This window comes from Archocentrus centrarchus, chromosome 7, assembly GCF_007364275.1.
Source record: "Archocentrus centrarchus isolate MPI-CPG fArcCen1 chromosome 7, fArcCen1, whole genome shotgun sequence".
Classification (NCBI taxonomy): domain Eukaryota; kingdom Metazoa; phylum Chordata; class Actinopteri; order Cichliformes; family Cichlidae; genus Archocentrus; species Archocentrus centrarchus.
In genome coordinates, this window is record NC_044352.1 from 31,516,395 (window position 1) to 31,527,380 (window position 10,986).

The 10,986-nt window shown below is 42.6% G+C and overlaps 1 protein-coding gene across 2 annotated transcripts; it reads right to left on the minus strand.

The window, feature by feature from the left end:
• Positions 1 to 1,226: 1,226 nt before the first annotated feature.
• LOC115782523 (uncharacterized) lies at positions 1,227 to 8,715 on the minus strand. Of its 2 annotated transcripts, none has more exons than XM_030732726.1 (2): positions 6,455 to 8,715; positions 1,227 to 1,980 (listed from the first exon to the last, which is right to left on the minus strand). In XM_030732726.1, exons 1-2 carry the CDS (start codon positions 6,561 to 6,563, stop codon positions 1,397 to 1,399), a joined length of 693 nt encoding a protein of 230 aa, XP_030588586.1. In that variant the 5' UTR covers positions 6,564 to 8,715; the 3' UTR covers positions 1,227 to 1,396. The 2 variants fall into 2 exon arrangements, 1 of the variants encoding a protein (XP_030588586.1); XR_004020158.1 differs by having other exon boundaries at positions 1,231 to 1,980.
• Between the last annotated feature and the right edge of the window lie 2,271 nt (positions 8,716 to 10,986).

Consider the following 10,986-nt stretch of genomic DNA (forward strand, 5'->3'; position numbering starts at 1 on the left):
TGAGCGGACCTTCGTATGTTTTGTAACAAAGGTTACAGAAATACGAGCAGCCGAAAAATCCTGTGAGGTTTTTGATCAAATAGTAATGGTTATCATGGAGATACAGGAAAATTGTGTCGGGTCTTGCTTTTGTGTCTGTGTGGAAAGGCTGCACACGTTTACGCCCTGCAGAAGAGTGGTGGAATACTACAATTTTTATGTTTAAGCTCGATTCAAATTTACAGACATCTGAGAGCATCACCTGCTGTGTTATGTCTAGGCCTGCTTTTATGTGTGTCTGTCTAGCTATGACGTCTTTTTCTGGCTCTTTTTTTTTAGGATGGATTTTGTGTGTGAGACACCTGCTGAAACACAGGTTGTCGTCATTGTCCGGGTTGTATAGATGCTGTCCTTTTTTAGCCAGAATTTCATCGTAAAACATGTTCTTTAGTTTTAAACGTTTACCACGACCACCGCCTCTGTTCAGTGCAATACTGACAATGAGCTCAAGCTCATCATCGCCAAGTGTGTCAGCGTTATGGGCTCGACACACGGGGAGCGACAAACGACAGCGACGAATGGGTCGCATCGCCACTGGGGTGAAACCGAACACACGGGACGCGATAGCGATGCGAATCGCGCTCTTGCATCACTCGCATCGCTTGTCTCCAAGAAATTTGATTGGCTATTAAATTGGAGGGATTTTGACATTTTCAAAGCAGTCTGTGTCAGATAATAAAGATGAAGTGTCACAAGATTTTACTGGAACTGACAGAAATCTTGCTGTTAAGTCTCCTCTACAAAAAAAAAACAACCAAAAAAACCTTGGATTCATCCAATATTACGGACAAGGAAACAGCATGGTGAATATCATCATTTGATGGCGGACCTCAAGGCTGATCCAGATAAATTCAGAGCCTAATTTCGCCTAAGCCCTGAACTTTTTGCCAAACTACTCACCATGGTAACCCCAAAAATAGAGAAGATTCACACAAACATGAGGGAACCCATCAGTCCTGAAGAACGGCTTGCTATCTGTCTGAGGTATGTCATTATTTATTATGTTTAAGCCCATAATCATTTATGCAGAGTACTATCAGTTACATTTTAGCTCTATCTATATTTGTTCTGTGAATAATGACCACCACATATGACAAATGTAATTGTTTTATTGTACTTTACATACTGCACTTGAACCAAGAAGGCAACATAATTTAAAATTCAATCAAAAGAACAGTGCACCATGTATTTTTTTTTAACAAAAATAAATTAACAAGTAACATTTTTTCTTTTGTCTGCAATATAGAACAATTACAGGCTGTAAACTTAGTGTGCAAAAATGGGGAATTTCACTATGAAATATTTATATGAACTTTTTATGAACATAATAAACAGTTAATCACTATCATCAAGATAATTATTCTTCTCCAAACTCAAATTTATGGAGCACTCTGATTAATTCCATCTTGGCCTCAGATTTTTGGGCTCCCCTAAGTCGTCTGAGAATGGGCAAAAGGCTTTGTAAGTAGAGCTCATCTTCATCTTCAGCCGTATGTTGGATGTAGGCTCGAATATTATCCACCCTGCTGAGGATGGACTCCTCAAAGCTGGTTTGGTCAGGCCTTCTTCGTTTCCCTGGGTTGGTCTTTTCAGAAGATGCTTGTGGCATTTGCTGATATGACAGGTCAAAGCTGCTGGAATCACTAGTGGTATCACTGGCTGTTGTGTGCAATAGATCAGCAGCCCCATCATCTTCATCCTCGGTCACAGGCACCACGGTCAACGTTACCACCTCCCCCTCCTCCCCCTCTGGGTCATCTGCTTTCAGGTTTCCACTAGTATCACGCTCCTTTATATAAGGCTCTAGGAAGGACATAACGTGGAAGTACTTCCATATCCTCTGATCACCAGCTGCTGAGCCACTTTTCTTATTTTTGAGTGCTTTACGGGTCCTCATGAAAGTATCTCTGAGGTTTTTCCAGCGCTTTTTCACTTCTTCACCTGTGCAAATGAAGTCAAAATTAATCAATACCATACTTACATAAACACATTATGAACTTTGAAAAAGGTCATTTAGATTTAAGTCAATAAATATTTTTGTTACTATATTACTGCTATTAATGGCATTTTTGTCATATTTTTTATGCATTTCCTTCAGATTCCTTGCAACAGGAGATTCTTTTGCCACTATTGGATTCAACTACCGTCTGGGAAACTCAACAACTGGAAAAATTGTGGATGAAGTCTCACAAGCCATTTGGGATGTGCTACAACCTGAGTACATGCCAGAGCCAACAACAGATGACTGGAAGGCCATTGCAGAGGGTTTTAAAACAAGATGGAATTTTCCAAACTGCATTGGTGCGCTAGATGGGAAACATGTTGTGCTGCAAGCTCCTCCATCCTCAGGCTCCAAATATTTCAACTACAAAGGCTCCCATTCTATTGTCCTCTTAGCTGTAGTTGATGCTGACTACATATTTAGGGTCATTGATGTAGGAGGATATGGGAGGAACAGTGATGGGGGCATTCTGTCAGAGTCTCCTCTGGGGAAACGTTTGAGGGCAGGCACACTGGGCATACCTGAAGACACCACACTACAAGGTGCAGAGGACCTAGGGCCAATGCCACATGTACTTGTGGCAGATGAAGCTTTCCCCCTCCAACGGCACATCATGAGGCCATATCCAGGTAGACAGTTACAAAGAAAGGAGAGGTGCTTCAACTACCGCTTGTCTCGCGCCAGGAGAATAGTTGAGAATGCCTTTGGCATCCTTTCTACCCAGTGGTGAATGTATCGCCGTGTTCTGGGTATCTGCCCAAGAAAAGCTGATTCAGTCGTAAAGGCAACGTGCATTCTTCAGAATTACATGCGGCAAAATGGAGAAATGCAGAGAGAGATTTCACAGTTGCCAACCACTGACATCATGAGAGAAGCCGGTTTGGAGGCCATCACCCAGACTGGCTCAAACAACTCAAGCAAAGAGGCAGCTTCAATCAGAAAAAAATACTGTGATTATTTCAACTCACCAGCTGGTGAGGTGCCATGGCAACATGAAATGGTATAGTTGGGTTACAGGCACCTTTTTTTTTTCTGTTCCCTTGTACTGTATGGTGTTGAGGACTTTTCACCATTTTAAATTGCTATGTTGTACGTGAATTCACTGAAAATTAGTTCAGAAAAGTGACTCCACATTATTGGTTCATAGTTGTCCTTGTTATATGGTCACACAAGTTTAATATGTCTCACTGGCTATTGTTGTATAATGTACCTTACCAATGTATGTAGAGTTTTTTTTGTTTGTTTACCGTATTTTCCGGAGTATAAGTCGCACTTTTTTTCATAGTTTGGCTGGGGGTGCGACCTATACTCCGGAGCGACGTATATGTGACAGTTATAACACGTGAACCAAAATACTCCAGCCACTTGACATCTCCGTGAACTGCAGCTTTAAGGCAGTCTTGCATAACCTGTGGGCGCAGTGGATGATGGATGGAGAGCACAGCTTAACGGCAACTGGGAGAATGCGCCACCCAACTTTCCTGGAAGTCATTGGATGGATCAAGAAAACATGGGCTTCAGTGACAAACCATCCTGTTGGGATTCAGAAAGGCTGGAATAATTGGAACTGCAGCTGACGACGAGTCTGACTAACGCGACACAGAAGAGGAAGCGGCGCTTCGTCTACGGAGTGTACGGAGTTGTTTAGAAGTGACACCGAGGATGAAGAATTCAATGGATTGATGGTTTGGTTAACTTGTTAGTATGTTCTTTATGCTATGGTTATCGGAAGTATGTTCTTTATGCTATGGTTATCGGAATAACTTAATGTTACGTTAACATACTGTAGCGATTCTCTTAGTTAGAGAGCGTGTTGATGTTGTGGGATTTCGGACTGTTCGGGAGGTTCGTGAAGGCAGCATGGAGAGAGAGAAAAAGACCGAGAGCTTGCCTGTGTGTGTGTTGCTGTTCCGCTGTTGTAGTTGTGGTTGGCGTGGCTGTGGCCTACAGCAGCCGTTTTTCTGTTAATAAAGACGACCTTTGTTGTGAATATCGCCGACTTTGGAAGTGTGTTTACAACGTTACAATACCGAACACGTGTTCGTTGTGCGTCATGTAGCTGAATGTGCTACGTTAGCATAACGTAGGTGTAACCGTGTTCGTCCTGTTCTTTAATCCATTATTATTTTAAATTGCCGTTCAAGATGGAATTTGTGCTCTGGGTCTCGGATTCTATCAACCCTCAACCCCCCCCCCCCCCAAAAAAAGTGCGACTTATAGTCCAGTGCGACCTATATATGTTTTTTTCTTCTTTATTATGCATTTTTTGGCTGGTGCGACCTATACTCCGGAGCGACGTATAGTCCGAAAAATACGGTACCTTTTACGAAGTATAAATGAAATAAACACATTTTTACATTATACTTTTATACATGTTATTTTTCACTGTAAAAGTATTATGAATATTAGTAGTGACAGTAAATATTGATGTTATATATGGTAGGATATGCTAAAATGAGACTAATCTTAAAGTGGAGAAAACTTACCGGACAACTTCACCCTGTCGCCAACAAGTTCCCATGCAGCTGCCTTTTTATGCATATCTCTATAATCATTGCGTGAAGTGTCATACAATATTGGAAAGTCGGACACGGCTAAAATTATACTTTCCTCCATCTTTAACGTTGTTGCAGACTGCAGCGTGTAGCATACTCTCCGCTCATTGGTCAGTCAATGAAACCTTCGCTGATTGGTTTAGTGCCACGCGACAGCGACAGAAGTAGAACATTTTTCAACTTTGTTGTGTCGCGTCGCCTGGTCGCGTGTGCACGTCTACGTGTACGAGCTCGAAATTTCACATGCACGAATGTCGCCGGTCGCTTAGCTGGAGGAGGGCAAGCGATTGTCGCCTCGTCGCACAAGCTCCATAGGAAATGAATGGAGAGCGAGCGACGTCGCTCCCCGTGTGTCGAGCCCTTTACTTTGCATAACTGCGGCTATCTCATCAAGAAAAACATCGGGGTTATAATCGTTATCTGAATTTAACACAGCTTGTACATCGCTAGATAAGCTAGGCCCTCTTAAAACAACATTCAAAACACTAGATGGGGGAGCCCCGTCCACCGCACGATCGATAACATTACCTAGACATTCTCGCAGTATTGCAGGTGCTTGGCTGGGATTATCTAATCTTATGTTTCTGAAATCTATGGGCTGTCTGAATTCACGCCCATTAAAAACAGGTATGTCCCTAGCCATTCCACCGCTTTGCAAAGTACCACTCACATCAGAATGAATGGAATCCACACAGGCTGTGGTAACATCACTCCGCACACTGGTAACATCTATACACGGTCTATGACTGGAGGACGACGGTATCACGAGATGATCACCATCACCAGCCTGTATGTATGCATTATCAGCACAACCAACATTAGACATGCTATTGCTCATCAGAGACGGCGATTGAAACAACCAATCGTCATCGCAAAAATCAATCATGTATGGGGCTACTAGTATGTCACCCACATCATAGCTATGAGATGAGATGTTTGACACGCACAGAGCATTGGACTCGCTAGCAGCAACAGCAACAGATAAACCAGACGGGCCTGCAGGATCACAAGACGTGTGTGGCCGATCGCAGTGTACGCCCCCACCGCTAGGGAGTGTGACAACTGCAGTAGCAGGATTGCTAACATTAGCAGCACAAACAGTAGCATCAGCACTAGCACACGGCAGACCCGCATCGCATTGGGATGTAGCAGTAGCATTAGCGCTGATGGTTGTGCAGACATTACCAACAGCAGTAGCATCTGGTATGTAAAATGTGTGGGTGTGTGAAGAATGATTATTGCTGTCTGTGTTAACAGTTACAGCTTGTGTATTGCATGGTTCTGCCACTGGTTCAACACTGTCTGATAAAGAGGATGAGTTCATTACACTTCTTTTTAAACCATCACATGTTTTAACCATGTGATTACTCAATATATTTAAAATGTGGAGTTGTGTACGAAGTTTGTAATTATCGATATTCAAACTGCCAGAGGATTTAAATTTTTTCTTCGTGGGTTCCATTGATAATCTGAGATCAAGGAGCGGATGAAGCTTCTTGTGCCTCCTGACCTTGCAGTAATCTTATACTTACGGTCTCTAAAATAGTTTTTAAAATATCTACAACGGCTAGTTGTGTGTTTAAAATTTCTACAATGAATTGTCTTGTTTCTTTTAATTCAGTAAGGTTTGTTTCTCTGGTACAATGCCTGGTTTTGATAGAGTTTAAAACAGATGATAACACTTCGGGATTACAAAGATTATTATGACTGGCGATTTCAGGAGCCGGGGTTGACGCTACCCATGCGTTGTAAGCTTCAATCAAATCCTGATCAGTTATGTCATGCACATTATTATCGGGACCCCTAACTCTCATACACTGGGGAGTTGTAGTACCGCAAAAAGAGGGACTGTTGTCACCTGATTCAGATGAGATGGTTTGTTGTCCTGGTTCAGAGGAGTTGGTTTGTTGTCCTGATGGAATCTGCTCGACCACCTCGTCTTCGCTGAAAAGTTCACCGTTGTTCATGTTACTCCCGTCAGTCACCACGAGGACAAGTTCTTTATATACAGATGGTTTATTCCAAGCTCACCAACAGGATCACTCAGCGTTGCCATCGTGAGAACTAATAAAATAAAAATTGTATTTAGAAACCTCACAATTCCTAAACAGTAACCATTAATTCCTTTCTTACACATTCAGCAAACTTCAATCATTTAGACATCATGTAACATGCCTTATAATAACACTATGACCAATATAAACCCAGTACATGTTAGGTTTACAGACATAAAATGCCTGTTTCATCACATTTACATGGAAACTCAAATTAACAGACACCTTGAACGCACCTCATTGCCTGCTGTAACCAAACGGGAGAAATACGATCAACTTCGGAGTTGCACTTCACTCTTCTCAATGAGCGGATCAAAAATTGGACTTGACACATAACTTCACCATAACAACTGACATGAGTCCTTTATATACTTAAGTCCTGTATGAAGATGGCGAGGAGATGCAGAAACCCACGCCCCCATAGTCCTTGTTGCTTGTGTCACACTCTAAAAAGTCCGCACTGAATGTTACTTCCGCTCCACTGAGTTCTGGACCAAACGCATTACTTAAAGGAACATTACAAATATTTGTTACAGACATACAAAGAAGAGCATTGAATAAATTCTGTCAGTAACACTCCCACCAAATCACCTGTGATTTTGCGTTAAATTGAACCATTGTGAATCATAACAAATCACATTTGAGATTAAAGAACAACTAGCGTGAAAAGTACGAAAGGTGTCAAGTGTGAAAGGTGTGAAAATGATTCATCCATCAGCTTCTAGTAAAGTTACTATCTTCTGAATGGGCCTCTCAAGATAGGTGGGTTTTGTGGTCCGCCTTCCCTTATTATCTAAAGTTGAATCGCTGATCAACAGCCTGATGCTTCTCACTTGTCCGTCCTTCCCTGGATACACATCCGTGATCCTTGCCATTTTCCACTGGTTACGTGGTGCAGAATCATCCTTAAGTAGCACAATATCGTTGACCTTTGCATTTCTTCTCACCTTGCTCCATTTTTGCCGGTTCTGAAGATTTAACAAATATTCCTTCTTCCACCGTGCCCAAAAGCTGTTGGCTAGGAACTGTACTCTGCGCCATCGTTTTTGAAGGTACAGATCTTCCTTGATAAACCTTCCAGGAGGGGGAGCAATAACGCTGGACTTCATAGTCAAGATGTGATTAGGCGTCAAAGGTTCTGGACCAGATGGATTGTGCAAATGTTCTGTTGTTAATGGCCTGCTGTTTACAATTGCCATAACCTCGTAGAGGAAAGTTCTTAAAGAACTGCTGTCAAGTCTTTTATCCGACTGGTCAAGGATGGATGAAAGGACATTACGTACCGTTCGTATTTGCCGTTCCCAAAGGCCACCTTGATGACTCGCAGATGGAGTATTCATAATGAACTCACATCCAAATTTTTTGAGTTTCTCTCCATCCATCTCCTTCATAGCTTCAGCAAACTCACGCCTTGCACCCATAAAGTTGCTGCCTTGATCACAGCGAAGTTGTCTGACACTTCCACGCAATGCAATAAATGAGCGCAGAGCATTGATCAATGCATCCGTTGTTAAGTCATTGAGCATCTCGATATGTATGGCTCTGGAGCACATGCATGTCAGTAAAAGTCCGTAACGTTTTAACTCCTTTCTTCCCTCTTTAATATAGATGGGTCCAAAGCAGTCCATCCCACAGTATGTAAAGGGTGGAGTCAACTCTGCACGCTCTTGTGGGAGGTCAGCCATCCGTTGTTCTTCAGTGCTGCGTCTATACTTCCTACACCTTGTGCAGTTGTAAATATGTGACGAGACTGCCTTACTGCATCCAAGAATCCAAACACCATTGGCTCGCAGTTCATTAACAGTCATACCCCGTCCCTGGTGTTGCACCCTTTCATGATAATGCTTGATAAGGAGTGTTGACAAATGGTTTTCCTTGGGAAGGATAGCTGGGTGTTTCACGTGAGGGTGAAGACTGGAGTGGGTTAAACGCCCTCCTACCCTGAGCACACCCTGCTCATCAAGGAATGGGTTTAATTTGTGCAATTTGTTTGTCTTGTCAGTTGCTTTGATTTGTCCATTTTGCTTACGACTCATTGTGTTCTTAGGGAAGTGCATGGCTTGAACCAGTCTTATAAGAAAAACTTCTGCTTCTTTTCGTTCTTCCAAGGTTGTGGGTTCATTGGACCTTAGTTTCTGGCCCTTCGCTCTACGTTTCAGTGTGGCTACTGCCCGTACTGCTCTTGTCCAATCTGAAAACCTTTCAAGACGATCAAGCAGCGACCGCTCTTCCCTTGATTGAAGGTTGTGGGCATGAGCCTTTCGTAGTTCTGGGTCATTTTCTGAAATCTCTCCCACCATGATCAACCTACTTGGGAGCTGTAGTTGCCACAGAAAATCTGGGCCTCTAAACCAGTTCGATGTCTTTAGCTGTACAGCTGTCAGTCCCCTAGAAGAGTGGTCAGCAGGGTTGTCCTCTGAGGCAACATAGTTCCATTGGTCAGATGAGATTACTTCTTTGATCTGTGTCCTGCACACATAGTGAACTTCATGGTTGCGACTGGATGGAAGCTGGAGTGATGGTGTCACTTGCCTTGTGATAACTTGATGGCTCACTCCAATAGCGTCTCCACCATCCATGTATGGGCTGGCATATCCAATAATGCTCCATCCTAAGTCTGTTCTCTGTGCAAATGGTTGATTTTCTTCACCAGACACCACTTCTCTAGGAAGAAGAGCTTGTGAACAGTTGTAGCCAATTAGTAAGCCAACTTCACAACTTTGAGGAAGAGCTAACTTATCAGCGATGTGCTCAAGATGAGCCCATGCCCTAGCTGTCTCTGGTGTAGGGATATGATCTCTATTTGCAGGAATGAATTTCCTTGTGTAAGCTGTAGGAAGAGTTATTTTCTTCTCTGAATTGAATCCTCTGACTTGCAAACCAGAGAGCCTTTGGCATGATACAACAGTAGTCTTAGAGGCCATGGTAGATAACTTGAGTTTGACCTGTTCACCCTTTGCCTTTAGAGAACGTGCTGTCTCTTCAAGAATGAAAGTTGTGTCACTCTGTGTATCAAGGAGTGCATAAACAAGTGTTTCTTTGTTAGGCTCTTTCACTGCTGAAACCCACACAGGAATAATTGTGGATGTCTGAGTGCTGGTGTTGTCATGCTGAACTCTGTTAGATGTCACCTCACTTATTTGTCTTGCTCTGGTTTCTTCTACTTGTTCGTTTCTTTTCCTGCAGCTATCGCCTTCCTTTGTTCTTTCAAACTTTCCTGACTTCTGTTCTTCCTTCCGATCCTCATGTAAGCAAGTCGGATGCCTTTTCTGGCATGTACTGCAAGTATTTCTATTCTTACAGTCTCTCGAATGATGTCCAGGTTTGAGACAGCCAAAGCACAGTTTACTTTCTTGAACAAACTTGTGTCGTTCTACTGTTGGTTTTTCCAGAAATCTTCTACACTTGTACAAACTGTGACCTGATCTTTCACAAAATACACAAGTTAAGGTGTCACTCTTCTCATCACTGTTTGTTGATAGAACCTTAGCTGCATGACCCCGCTTTCCTTGTGGTTTGGCCCTTTCCCCATCACATTGTTTCAAAGCATGGAGTGAGGTAACAGGATTGCATGCAATCTTTGCTTCCTTAATAAGAAACTGTACAAACTGGCTAAAGCTTGGAAATCTTCCAGTTTCTTCTTCTATTATTAAGACCTTTCGATTCCACCTTGAAGTCAGCCAGTCAGGAAGCTTGGAGAGGATTTTTTGATTTTCGTTGCAATCATTAAGAATCTCTAATCCATTAATCTGGGTTACCGCAGTTTCACAGCTACGCAGGAAGTCTACAAACTCCTGAAGCTCTAAGCTGTCCTTGGAGCCAATCTTGGGCCATGCATTTAGTTTGTCTCTGAAGGCCTTTGCAATAAGGAAAGAGTTTCCAAATCTTTCCTCTAAAACCTCCCATGCTGTAATGTAAGCAGCCTCTGTGCCTAGCAGGAAATAATTTTCAATGGCCTTCTTAGCTGGTCCACCAACGTACTTGCCTAAATAGTAGATTTTTTCAGATGCCAGTATATTTTTTCTGTCTATCAAAGTTTGAAAGGCAGCTTTCCAATTCTTATACTTCAGAGGGTCACCACTGAATACAGTTGGCTCTGGTATAGGAAGACGACTGGCACTGATAGAATCTGCCAACACCCTAGCAAGTGCTGCTATACTGCCATCATGCAGTGGCTGTGTAACGGTATGTTGTGGAGAAGGAAGCTCTGGTGCGTTAACATTTCGACCCTTGTAGTCAATTCTGTCACTTTCCTTCTCCCTTTCCAATCTGCAATCATGTAGCAACTGCCTAATTTCTTCTTCTGAATTTTCATCTTGCTCATATACTTGCATTG